Source organism: Simochromis diagramma, unplaced genomic scaffold (assembly GCF_900408965.1).
Source record: "Simochromis diagramma unplaced genomic scaffold, fSimDia1.1 OVJJ01000061.1, whole genome shotgun sequence".
NCBI lineage: Eukaryota > Metazoa > Chordata > Actinopteri > Cichliformes > Cichlidae > Simochromis > Simochromis diagramma.
This window is the reverse complement of record NW_024386945.1, coordinates 1,740,175-1,753,924: the sequence shown is the minus strand read 5'-3', so window position 1 is coordinate 1,753,924 and position 13,750 is coordinate 1,740,175. Positions and strand designations below refer to the sequence as shown.

The window sequence follows — 13,750 nt, the reverse complement described above, 5'->3', positions numbered from 1 at the left end:
CATTTCTTTTTTTCCCGCAGTCGTCAAGTATACCTCTGTTTAGGCTGCATGACAAACAAAACAAGACACAATACTGTGAATCTATATTTGCAGTAAAGGAGAAACGTCTTGCTGAAGTGAGAAACTGTGTAGCATTTTGTAGATAATCTAAACCAGCTAGGATGCCAACTTTAGGATCAAAGAGAAAAGACAACCCACCCAGGATGGAGAAGTACACTGGGGGCATGCCACAGGTAAGAATCAGCTTATGAATTAAGGAAGTGCCAAGCTCTTTCTGCAGATGAGTCATTAAATAACAACAGCTTTACTGTAATAGTGATTCTACAGAATAGCTGCCTTGCTTTCACTAACGTCACATGTGCAGGTCCACAGTAAGAGCAGACAATGCTCTGTTTTAGCACAGCAGTGTCTCTTTAGCATTTTACTTCCTCAATTTTACTTGACTTCCTTTTTGATAGAAATTTCCCAAAGATAGGAGCAGACATTACTCAGAAGTGTGACAGTATGTTCCTGGAATAGACCTTTTAAACAGTTTCTGATAATGTTACAACACAATGGCTTATCAGTGTGGTTAGACAGACAGATGTTGGCATTGCTCATACTGCGATGCTAAGAAATCAGTGCCATCTTTATGCAAATCTAAAGGAAAACTTAAGCAGTGCACCTGTGGATAGTGCTTATGGTGGAAATATTTAAAGTGAGAACGTGACAACTCTTTGCAGTGATATTAAATAATTTATTTTTCTGTGGTCTTTCAATATTGTCACTTTTTTAAAATATGAAGAAATAAATCACACACAGAAATGCTTGTTTTGAGATCGGGATGACCTTTGAAATGTGGGTGAAAAAGGAAAGAAAATCAACCAGACAAAGATAAAGTCTTCATCTTTTTACATTTTTATGTTTTCAGTTGAGCAATGAGATGCAACTAGACATCCTGAACAAGGTGAAGAGTGGACAGTTATCAATCGATGACGCTCTGCAGCAGGCAAGGATGGACAGAGAACAGAAGATGACAGATGACAAGGTAACCCTCATTTTTACTAAGCAGGTACACGATTTTCATGGTGACTTCAGTTTGAGTGTGACATGGGTGTGGTTTTAATGTTGAAAACTCAAAAAATTAAAAAAAAAGAAGAAAAAAAAGGGATCTTGTGGATAGAATTTGCATTGTTTTGTATTATGAGTCATGTGAAACAAGCTTTGACCATAATGCAGTAACATAACACAACACAAGATACCGTAAACAGGATCTGGGGTTCCCCATGTGTCCAGACCACCAGTATGTGACGAGATGGAGAGTGAAACCTGCAGGTTTTCAGTTTTCCCTGAAAGTGTTTAAATATTCACTATACGTAGATATGTGTAGTTTTATTTCATGTGCTCAACACTAAACAGTTCCAGATGAGTGGGGGATTAAGTGGAGTGTGTCGTAGTTAAAGCTAAAGAAAAATGACAATCAGTTGGGAATTTAAAGTAAACTTTCCAGGTTGTTGCTCCGTTTATGTTAAGTGTATAATTTCATAGGTGGTTTTTTTAATAGCACAGATAAAGCTTAAATTCTCACAAATATTACAAGAAGTAAACGATCCATTCAAGACAGCCAGATATGGTTTAAAAGCAAACCCAAAATGGACTGTCTAATGTCTAATTCACCCTCTAATGTCTCTTCTTCCTGGATAATACCGTATGAGTGGACAACAGAACAAACAATATTCCATGTAAGAATCAAATTATAAACACCAGCCCTTAAGCTACTGATCTAACTAACTAACTAAACTGTTATAGTCGACATGTCCCTGCAAATAACCAACATGCGACAGACACAGGTAAAGGAATGTAATTTATATGTAGATATACCACCAGAAACTTTGCAGATGGCTTTAAAAGTCTGATGCTGGAGTTAACCTGACTTTAAAAAATATAGTACTGCATCTTCTTCTGCTATTTATAAACGTTGTTTTGCTAATAAGCTGCAAAGCCTGCTGGATCAGTTCAAACACAATTTTGTGGAAGGTAGTCCAAGGGTTTAGGAAGAAACAATAATGCAGTGTCCTTGTGTAATCCAGTATAGTGTAATCTAGTGGTTCTACATTGTCCTTAAGTGGTGATTTCCCTCTAAGTATTCATATATGTAATGTTGTTTATTGGTTGTTTTCGCAGGAACTAGAATCTCAGTACAACTTTAGCGTTTACAAGCATGGCCGCTACAGGTGGCAGAAACGGGTTTTACAGGTGAGTTCAAAACAAAAGCAAAAATCTCGCTGTAGGCATCCAATTGCATAACAAATGAAACAGGAATGTAGACCATGACCTCAGGCTTCAGGCTGCTCTTAGCTCTCTGAGGTGACAGAGCAACCCTTAACATGGTCAGCTGCGTGCTCTGGCTGTACTCCACCCACCTGTTGTTGAGAGGCACCAGAGAAGGAATCTTTAAGGGAGGGGGGGCTTAAGGAGAACAGGGGCTGAAGAAGGTACAGGTACAAGATGAAGAAGGATTATTTTACACTTTGAAACATGCAAAGCTCCTCTGGCAGAGTGCAATAGTAAAAAATTTAACAAGCAATCCATATAAATGTAGAGGCCGAGGATTCTGCAAGTTCCAGATTCTCTCTTTCACACATAAAAATGTTAGCATTGCTAACTAGCACTAAAGATAAAGTCAGGCTGGGCTGATGGGAATTGTACTTGTCGATTTGTGTAATCTAATGTAATGACCAAATTAGATTTTTTTACATCACGATGGTACATTACTGAAAGCAGATTAATCACCAAAGCGAGGCAGTAATAAATGTTTTAATGCCACACAGTGCACACTTCAGACATGCTCATTTAATCACTCACATTGTGAACATCCAGATTGATTTCAGGACCAAAATGGTGTGCAGCATAGAGAAAGGAATCGTTAAGCGGCAACTTCCCTTCTCTATTGTCAAGAGTTGTGATGATGGAGAGGGTTCCAGGTACTCTATTTCCTTTAAAGGACATCATGATTATGAATTGGAGGCCACGTCGCTGGAGGATAAACATAAGGTGACGATAAGATTGTTTCACCGAGGCAATTTCTGCTGAGATTTACTGAGATGTGATTATTGCTCTTTGAATTTAGACTCTTGATTGCAAACACTTAAGCTATAAAAATAAATGCAAAACAGCCTTGCTTTTACTTTTATACCATTTCATATCATTCATTGATGGTTTCACAGTGACTCTTTTCATTCTCGTGATTCTCTCTTTCGAGCAGATGATGGAGCTTGTCAATAAGATAATTTATAATAACATATACAATGATCATGGAGAAGAAAATGCAGAATCCCAAGAGCAATCTCAGGCACCACAGAGCATTCGAGAAGGGATGTTGTTGCTGCACAGAGGAGGCTTGGCATCATTTAAATGGATGAAGTATGTATGTCTGCTTATTATTGAAGCATTGCTCTCACAAAACAGCCACAGGACAAAATGACAGTTTTGTTAGTCATGAGAAGTTATTTGTCAGTAATATTTGACGGCTACTAGTGTAGAAGTCAACAGCTTAAAACATTAATTTGGTCTTATACTGGGCCTTGACATAAACCCTGAGTGATCTCAACCCAACAGAGCATGATTTTCACTTTAAACTGCACAGAGACAGAAAAGCAAAAAGCCTCAGTTGATGGTGCCTGAAGCATCTCAAGTGGAAACCCAGCATTTAACGATGTTCATGGGCTCTACATTGACTCCAAAGAATTTTCATTCAAGTATTTAAAAAATCCTCATAATAATAATTATGTGAGTTTGGACAAGTACCTTTGAGCCTTCAAAAGAGGGGGACTTTGTATAAGTACACTATGTGTCATTGTCAATAAAGTTATGGTCATAACTGTATATGTGTGGCGAGGCGTGATTGCAGATGCCGCTCAGGTGCGTCCGCCTCCCCTACAGCAGCACCACAGGCCACGCCCCACCACTTTATTTTATGGAATAAAATTAATGTACTGCAAAATTGATCCCTTTTAATAAACTTTGAATCCTTGTAGCTCATGCTACAAGCTAATTCTACGATAGTTTTGAGTTTCTTAAGTTTACTTGAGTTTTATTTCAGTTTTACAGTCATACAAAATGATTACAGTATTTCTGAACCCCGAAATGTTTATCCAACCAATTCTAGTCCACAATCCTCCATTCCCCCATTGCCCAAGAACGTTGGATCACTGCATATGTAAATAAAGTTTAATCAAAATCATATTTGCAATTGCCTTCCTCTGCCCTACAGCAGAGGAATGAAAAACGAATCCTTTTGTGCCAGAGTCAGCGCATTCAATTAATCTAGGAATAAGGAGAACATATTCATTACCAGAGAGCAGTTTTAAGTACATTCCTGAAAAATGCTTTCATTTTGATTGCTGATGGAAAATTGATACAATCTTTGAGCCAGGTGTTACATTAACTCGCTTCTTTTCTCGAAAGCCTCTTATCTGTTATCTTCAGTTAGAAAAGTTCCTCTAACTGAACCTTTCCTGGATTTGAGCCTACAACTGGCTCCTCCTCTATGTTTCTTCATACTTGACCCATTACTAGAAGGTATTAGCAGTGAAGTAGTAGGCAGATGAGCTTATCTTAGAATACATCCAGGCTGGGTATTTTATATTTCTAGCTGCTGTTTTATATTTTTTATATTTCTATTTCTTCCAAAACAGTAGACACCGGTAAATTGCATACATTATGATATATCTAAAGCTTACACTAAACATGACTCCTCCATTTCATTCCAGATACGAGGCCCGGCTCCATCCAGGACAACTAACGCTGGTCCCGTTGAGGGATGGCGAGATGACACTCTCGGTGCCTGTTTCCACTGTGATTCACCTGTCAGACGGTGACACCAGAGTGCAGAAATGTAACGACTCTGACACTTTCAGTCTAATCACCCACAAAAATGAGTACCAGTGAGTGAGTTTTATTAAGATGTGGAAATATAACAAAAGCAAGCAGCTAATGAACTCTGTCACACCAGCTGTATTTGTTTGTGGGGCGACTGTGGCGCTGGGGGTTGGGAAGCGCATCTGTAACCGGAAGGTTGCCGGTTCGATCCCGATGGCGCGATATGGCAGCCTCATTTCTGTCAGTCTGCCCCAGAGCAGCTGTGGCTACAACTGTAGCTGCCTCCACCAGTATGTGAGAGTGAATGAATAATGGAATTGTAAAGCGCTTTGTTAATTAATTATCTGCCTTGCACAAGTGGGTATTCTTGATCAAAAGTCTATTTGTGTAATGTGTTCATTTTTACTGTAACAGTTTGAGTGATAATATCATAAAAGGAGTCTGGGACTGTTAATTACCACACTTTTGTCATCTAAATAAGAAATGCTAGTTAGGTTTTGCTTATTTATTGCAGGTTCAAGGTGCCAGATGAAACAGTTGCCCCGGGGACTGTGCAACAGGAACGGGATGCATGGGTCAAAGCTATTGACAAACTGTGTTCAGAGTGGAAAAGGAAGTCCAAGATGTTCATGGAACAAAAGTCCTTTCGACACGTGAGCATAACCGAAGACACAGAGGACAACGATACAGATCTCGAGTCCAGTGGTGAATTCGGTGCTGGCAGCATCACTTATCCTCCAGCTGATAATAAAAATGCAGATCCACCCCTGAGTGATGGAGATAATTTATCAGCTCAGCAAACCCATCCACCAGCTGATCACACAAAGCCTATTCCTAAACCTCGCAGGAGGAATTCTCCCCAAATAATCCCACCTCAGGTCTCATCACTGCCCTCTCCCAGGCCGACATCTCCCACCTCCCCTCCATACAGTCTCCGTGCTATCCTTCAGCCCCCTCCCGCAGTCCCAGAGTCTCCTGCCCAAGAGGCAGGGCCTCCCCCCCGAAGCATCCCAGCTCCTCCACCTTTACCCCTCAACCTAAATTCAAAAAAAGCATGCACCAAGGTTTTCCACTGGGATCTTATTGGCCCAGACAAGGTAAAACTGTCTCCATTCATTACAAATCATTGAATTATCATATTTTCAGAGCCAAGTATAGCACTTACAAAGGCTCCCATTAGTGTGAGTCTTTCATATTTAAATGACATGTTTTATTGTTTCGGCAAAAACAGAAAGGTCAGTTTCAGCTTGTTTTTTTCTTCATTATTGCTGCGAATTGTTCTTTGTTTTGTCTGTCAGTTATTTCTTTCAAGTGCTGTTCTTTTGTAATATTAACATTGATTTCCTCATAAAATTAAATTGTTGCACTACTGAATTCATTTGTTTGTTGGCAGATTGCAAAATCGTTCTGGATACAGGAACGCATGGGGAGGATTGAAATCGACACATCACTCTTACACAAGCAATTTGCTGTTAAAGATCTTGGGACATTTGGTGTCGTTGAGCCAAATAATACCCAGCATATTATGCTGAACCAGAAGATTGCACACAACTTCAGTGAGTACAATAAATATGTCTATGACTTTTGACGTGAAGCTGCTCATAAATATTGCCAACGGAAACATATAATTTTCAGCATTTTAAGAAGAAGATTAGATTTCCTCTGCAAAATAATAAGTATAATTTCCAAGCTGTAATGAAAAGCCATTCTTCCGGATTAAGTCAAATAAAGGAGCTTATTTCTCCAGTGAATTAGAAATTAGAACATGTGTTTACACAACCACCAGAGGGAAGCACTACACAGAAAGAGCAGCTTCTCTGCAGAAACAGAATTATTGTCAGGAGGTCCTTTGAATTTTTAATAAATTCGATTTTTATGCCCAGTTAAGAGAAAGCTGACCTGACAACTTTCTTTCAGGGTTAAAAATGCTGCCAGTATTCTCTCTTCAAACAATAGTTGAGACACATTTTGTGCAAAGCACATATATGATTTGTATTTGTGTCTGCAGGGGGCAGTATGTCACCAATCCAGCAGTGACATGACTGCCCATGGACTCTGCAGAGTGATTGTGGACTGGAACATATTCTATTTCTCATCTAATGGCCTTTCACTTTTGATTAACTGAGTGTATGTGGCTTGTATATTTCAAGAGCCATGCCAGGGGAGAACATTTCAGAAGCTTCCTCTCACAGGTCCTCCAAGTAGCACAGTTACCGTGAACCGATACAGATGTGGTGGTGGGCTGCTAAATGGAATCAGCATGAATGTGCAGACTGGCAACATAATTAGAGTTCACATATTCATAAAATATGGATAGGGGATCTGAGCGACAACGGCAGTGATTTCCTGCCTTGATACAGAATACTGTATCAAGGGCTCCTCCCTGACCTGGAAACTTTGATTCTGTCAGGCGCAGGAGCTGAGAGATGAGAGCCCGAAGGCAACTCAAGGCCATGCATCTTTTTGCTGCTAGCTTTAAAAACATTTGAAGAACAAGGAAAAGCATCTTCCTTTCAGTTCCTATTTATTTGGTCCTATTAATACCACTATTGAAAGTGTCATTTTTAATACAAAAAATTAAAAAGTTCAAAATGTCACTTAAGTGAAAGGCGATAAGTATATTCCCAGGAAAGAAAAGTGGTTGTGCATGTGTGTTTTAGTTTTCTGTTACTGGATTATACTTATTAATACAACTATGTATAAGTGTAGAATATATATGAAAGACTGCTGTAGCCTTCATGATGTTGCATATTGGTTTGTGAAGCCTTGATTTGAAACTGTCACCAGAAGTGAGCACATATGGAGAGGAGAGTGAAATGCTAACTATAGCAAGCTTGTCTGTAAGAGAGACACAGATACCTGCTAATTAGTGCTAATCAGTTTTGGTCAAGCTACTTTGAAAAAGTAATTAGTTATAGTTGCCAGTTACTTCTTCCAAAAAGTAACTTGTTACAAATGAGTTACAATATTATAAAAGTAACTAATTACCAGGAAAAGTAACTTTAAAAAAAAGTTTAAATATGGAAAATAATTTTGATCCCATCTTAAGTAAAATACTAAAATATAAATTAGTAAATATACTTGAACATACTAAAGTGCATATTCAATTGTTTATTATAAAACTGAATATATAATTGAAATAAATGGGCCCTTTAGTCGAAGGAACTAACAGCAAACACTAAACACTAAAGTACTGGGTATCTACGTATTTGGAAAAAGTCTTTCTGCTTGGTGGGCCTACCCCTCCTTGGCCGGTATCTTGGCAATAAGAGACTTAAAGAAATCTGACTAGACTGTTGATAAAGGCAGCATGTTCTCAACAACATACTTGGCTATCAGTCTTTTTAACTCAGTCTGTGCTACAGATGTTTGCGGAGAAGAGAAACCAAGCTTAGACTGTTAGATGGCGTCGCTCCATCTCTGTTATTTGCTGAGCTCACGATAGCCTCACCTGGGTTTGGTCTGCGCCTGCTAGCATCAACACCGTCGTTATTGGTGACCAGCTTTGTTGCGGCTTTGACATTGAGAGGTGCAACAAAAGTAGTCGAATTGCTTACAGCTGATGTGGAAAAGCATTTTGTTCCAGGACATAAATCCCATTTCACATAGAGATTCTTGACGTTTCTCTCTTTGAGAGAAAAATAATGTCTGGACTTCCACTTAAAAAAAATGCTAAATTTGAATTAACTGGGATCACCATGACTGTGCCTCTGTCTGTATATGTTTGTATGTGAACACTCGCCCAAGTCTACCTCTGGTTGGTTTACCATGACCACTTCACTTCATCAGCAGCACTCATGCAATTGTTTGCCCCCCCCCAGCTCCCAGTAGGAGGAAGACTGCTTCAACCCATTGTGTGCTAAAAAATAGTCATGTGTAAAGATAACGGCATTGTAATAATAGAAAAAGTAATTAGTTAGATTACCCATTACTGAAAAATGTAATGCCGTTTATTTTAATGCCATTATTCCCATCATTGGTAGCCAGTATGGTAACCACTGATCTATCAATCCCTCCATTTTCTGTGCAGTTTAAGCAGAGATGCCCCACATAATTACCTGAAAAACAGTTGAGAGGTACAGTTCAGTAAACACACTATGAAACTTTATTAGATGCACATTATTAGTCCTGGGTTGGACTTCCCGTTACCTGAAGATCTGCATAGATTCGACAAGGTTGCTGGAAACTTTCCTCAGACATTTTGGCCCATATTTACATGATAGCATCACACAGTGGCTGCAGGTTTGTCAGCTGCACATCGATAATGTGATCCATCACATCATGAAGTGCTCTATCAGACTGAGATCTGGCGACTGTAGACAGCATTTGAATGCAGTGAACTCACTGCCATGCTCAAGAAACCAGTTTGGTGTTATCTAAGCTTGGTAACGTGTATCATCTTGCTGGAAGCAGACATTGGAAGATAGGTACATGTTACCATAAAGGAATGGGCATGATCAGCAACATTCCTAGTGTGGTGGTTAAACATTTCTTGGTTGGTACTAAAGAGTCCAGAGTGTGCTAAGAAAATGTCTCCCACACTATTACACTGCCACTAACAGCCTAACTTTCGATCCTATAATCTAGTAATTGGAAGGTTGGTGGTTCGATCCCTGACTGCTTCAGTCTGCATGCTTAAGTCAATGGATCCAAGATTTCCTGCCGTTTACACAAAATTCAAACCTTCCCAGGCATCTTATTTTGTCCGGTTTAGGTGAGTCTATGTTAGCTGTAACCTCTGTTCCCTGTTCTTAGCTGACTGGTGTGGTCTTGTGCTGTTGTAGCCCATCTGCTTCAAGGTTCGACGTGTTGTTCGTTCAAGGATGCTCTTCTGCATATTTATGTTGTACCGAGTGGTTATTTTAGTTACTGTTGCCTTTTTAACAGCTCAAAGCACTCTGGCCATTTTCCTCTGACCTCTAGCAGGAACAAGGTATTTTCTCCTTGATAACTGCTGCTCACTGGATATTTCCTCCTTTTCAGACCATTCTCCAACAGCTATGCCATATTTAAAGTCACTTAAATCACCTTTTATCCCCACTCTGAAGCTCAGTTTGAACTTCAGCAGGTCATCTGGGCTAAATGTATTTAGTTGCTGATTGTGCAAAATTTTAACCTTTATAAAATTCTAAAGGGTGACTTAAAAAAAAAATCACCAATTTTTATTTGGTAAATGAAATGTAAGAATAAATGTGTTTATGTAACTGCAAAACATTATTTTTTGTGCTGCAACTTTGGTTTCAGTTTTATGACTTGGCTTTGGCTTCATCTCACAACACTGGATGTTGTGGCTCATCTGTAAATAGTATTTTATGGTCGCAGTGGGCCACGGTGGAGCCAAATTTGACACTTTGGATCTATATCAATGCATTTAAATTATTGTATTGTGTAAGCCTAACATCTGAACTGCAGTGATATATGAGTAACATAAAATGCTAATACCGAAGAAGGAGCATCTTGAGAAGTAATGGTTAATTACCTTTGCTGCAGTGCTGCATTTTGTATCTGACTTTGAGGCAAATTTTAAACACTGAGTTTTGTTTTTGTAATTTAGAACAGACTTAGTCCAGAGGTGATTTCTGCCTGTTTAAAAACACATGATCTCCACCCAGATACATAAAACGGAATAATTTGGGAATCAGACTTCTCTTTCCTTCTGTCCCTCTCTATCCCATAGCACCCGTCCCTGCCACCCCCGACACACATGCACACATAAGCGACATGCCCCTCCCGCTCTTGTTTGCATGCTTATCACCTGCCTAAATTCATGCTGTTTATTCGTCTCATATCTCATTCTTCGCCAAACTATTTATTCATCTGATCCCATTAAACTGGGAGCTAGTGTGCATGCAAAGTCTCACTTTCTTTTTACAAAGCCAGGAACACCTCACCTCAGTAGACAGTCAGACTCCACCTCAATATAATAACATCACAGATATGTGATCAATAATTAATTAACAAACCCAGAAGTGATAATTAGCATCAGACATACATTGGCTCCCTTACTGTATCCACAGTGCCTTTAAAAACAGTGCAGTTACGCACTGAGGCAGATGGAACTAGACAGCTTGAGCAGGCGGTTGTGTTACTATTGTTTTGTGTTTTTGAGGGGTTTAATATGGTAATCAGCATGATCCTTATGGGCAAGCCGGAACATCAGCTGCATCAAGCGTGCATAGAACAATGCTGCATTGATCTGTGTACTTGTGCACTGCATTTAAGTACTCTACAGAAATTCAGTAGACCCTTCACAGCAAGATTGCAGCTCATATTGATTTTTTTTGCATTCTTTTGAAAACTATCTTTAGAGCACATGAAGGACGCTGATACAAGGTTTGTCTGTGAATATGTGTTAGGAATTTCTGAACGCTAATAGCCGTGACTCCTCTCTGGATGCCAGCACAATGTTTAAATAAATTATAAAAGATTCTGAATGTTATCATACAGAATGGTTTATTCCCAGGTCAAGTGTTGTTTTTGATGTGAAAGATGGACCCACAGCTTTCCTTAGGTAAATGTATCAGTACTCTTTGTAGTGTGTTGCCCAGTTGCTCCTAGTCTAAGCACTGATTTGGGCTGAATCAGGAGCCTTCAGCTTTCAGGCCTCTGCTCTGTGGAGCCAGCTCCCAGTTTGGTTTTGGGAGACAGACACCCTCTCTAGCCTTAAAGCTTTCAGGTCTAGATCAGGTGACTCAGAATCCTCCCTTATTCATGCTGCAATGTGTTTGTGTACCACTCTGCATTTAATTGTTAGTTGTTAGTAAATGGCTCTCTTCCACAGTGTGTCTGTGTGTCTTGCGGCAAGTGACCACCTCCTTCCTGTTAAAAAGGAGTTCTTCCTTCCCACTATCTCTTGCTCACAAGGAGTTGCCACTGTATTATAGCAGGTTATTTTCCTTACACTATAAACCCCCTTGAGGTGACTATTGTTGTGATTTGGCACTATATAAATAAAGCTGAACTGAACTGAATCCATTGACTTGAGGGATTGTTGGCTGAATGGTGAAAATAATGTGAAACTGCTTTGTTATGCGCACATTTTGCTTCAAGTGAATATTTGTTAAAAAATAATATTAACTATAAACAATAAAGCTACCAGATACCTGGTCAGATAACAGAAGAGGAGTAAAAAGTGCCATATGAAATGGCGTAGAAGCAGAAAGTAGCATTAAATGGAGATACTCAAAGTACCTCAAAATTGTACTGAATTAATGTGATAGAGCTATACAGTTCCATAATTAGATGAGATCCATTGCGGATTTGTATGATCAAAGTGCAGTTCTGTTTAGATTGTGTGGTTATTTACCTTGAGAGCCCCACTGCATGCTGCCTGTTTAATGACTGAAAATGTCGCACTCCTAATTAAAAGTACACCTGTGGCTTCATGCACCCGATGGGAAACACTCTCCATCTCCATACTCTAATTTGCCAGGGCATTGCCCAGTTTGTCTGAGTGCCAGCCAACAAAGGGCTTAATTTGCACTTGTGTGTGTGTTTCAGGCTAGATGAGACAGCCTAACCCTTACTCACGAGGAGACTAGTAGTTCTTCAAAATTGTTTTGGATGTTTGATGTTATGATTCGTCCTCTGTTGGTCCTGGTAAGGGAATTACTGTCTCAAGTCTTTAATGTCAAGGATTTAGAGACGTGATGATTATAGCTTTGTACCTCAGTGCTCCTCATTTAACATGATGAGCCCATTTTTAATCAGTTTGATGGTTTGGATTCAGCAGTTCAACTACTACTTCGGACTGCAAATGTTGAAAGTCACCCTTTTTATGGACAGTTGTTTAGAGTTACATAAGATTGACACTAGTTGCATCGTATGCCTGCAAGCAGCGGCCTAGCTTATCCTACGACTGGCTACATGCTGGAGGCAGTTGAATAGCTAGCCTAGCTCTCTATAAGCATAACAAGGGGGGCTTTTCAACTTTTCAATTATTGCTTTAATTTGTTATTTTTTTAAACATTGTTTTGTGGACTTGGAGAGGGCATTCGACCATGTCCCTCGGGGGGGTCCTGTGGGGGGTGCTCCGGGAGTATGGGGTGTCTGGCCCATTGCTACGGGCCATTAAATCCTTATACAACCGTTGCAAGAGCTTGGTCCGCATAGCCGGCAATAAGTCGGACTCGTTCCTGGTGGGTCATGGGCTCCGCCAGGGCTGCCCTTTGTCACCGATTCTGTTCCTAATTTTATGGACAGAATTTCTAGGTGTAACCAAGTGGCGGAAGACTTTCACTTGGATGGTCTCAGAATCTCATTTCTGCTTTTCACGGATGATGTGGTTTTGTTAGCTTCATTGGGTGATGGCCTCCAGCTCGCCTTGAAACGGTTCGCAGCTGAGTGAAGCTGTGGGAATGAGAATCAGCACCTCCAAATCTGAGGCAATGGTCCTCAGCCAGAAAAGGGTGGAGTGCCCACTCCGGGTCAGGGACGAGTTCTTGCCCTAATTGGAAGAGTTTAAGTATCTTGGGGCCTTGTTCATGAGTGACAGAAGAAGGGAACGGGAGATCGACAGACGGATTGGTGCAGCGGCCACAGTGATGCGGACGCTGTACCGGTCTGTTGTGGTGAAGAGAGAGCTGAGTGTAAAAGCGAAGCGCTCAATTTACTGGTGATCAGGAGAAGGGAGCGGGAGATCGACAGACGGATTGGTGCAGCGGCCACAGTGATGCGGACGCTGTACCGGTCTGTTGTGGTGAAGACAGAGCTGAGTGTAAAAGCGAAGCTCTCAATTTACTGGTCGATCTACGTCCCTAAGTGAGGGACCTATGGTCACGAGCTGTGGGTAGCGACCGAAACAACAAGATCGCAGATACGAGTGGCGGAAATGAGCTTCCTCCAAAGGGTGGTTGGCGTCTCCCTTAGAGATATGCTGCTCCTTCACATC

At 40.4% G+C, this 13,750-nt stretch overlaps 1 protein-coding gene across 1 annotated transcript in view; it reads left to right on the top strand.

The window, feature by feature from the left end:
* Positions 1–13,750, top strand: part of LOC120737384 (formin-like protein 13) — a 50,166-nt gene continuing 36,416 nt past the window's right edge. Inside the window, exons 1-8 of the mRNA XM_040038037.1 lie at positions 1–233; positions 911–1,027; positions 2,164–2,235; positions 2,860–3,033; positions 3,245–3,402; positions 4,752–4,925; positions 5,375–5,957; positions 6,254–6,416. Coding sequence (XP_039893971.1) covers positions 162–233; positions 911–1,027; positions 2,164–2,235; positions 2,860–3,033; positions 3,245–3,402; positions 4,752–4,925; positions 5,375–5,957; positions 6,254–6,416 — 1,513 coding nt within the window. The 5' untranslated portion in view covers positions 1–161. The remainder of the gene's footprint in view (positions 234–910; positions 1,028–2,163; positions 2,236–2,859; positions 3,034–3,244; positions 3,403–4,751; positions 4,926–5,374; positions 5,958–6,253; positions 6,417–13,750) is intronic.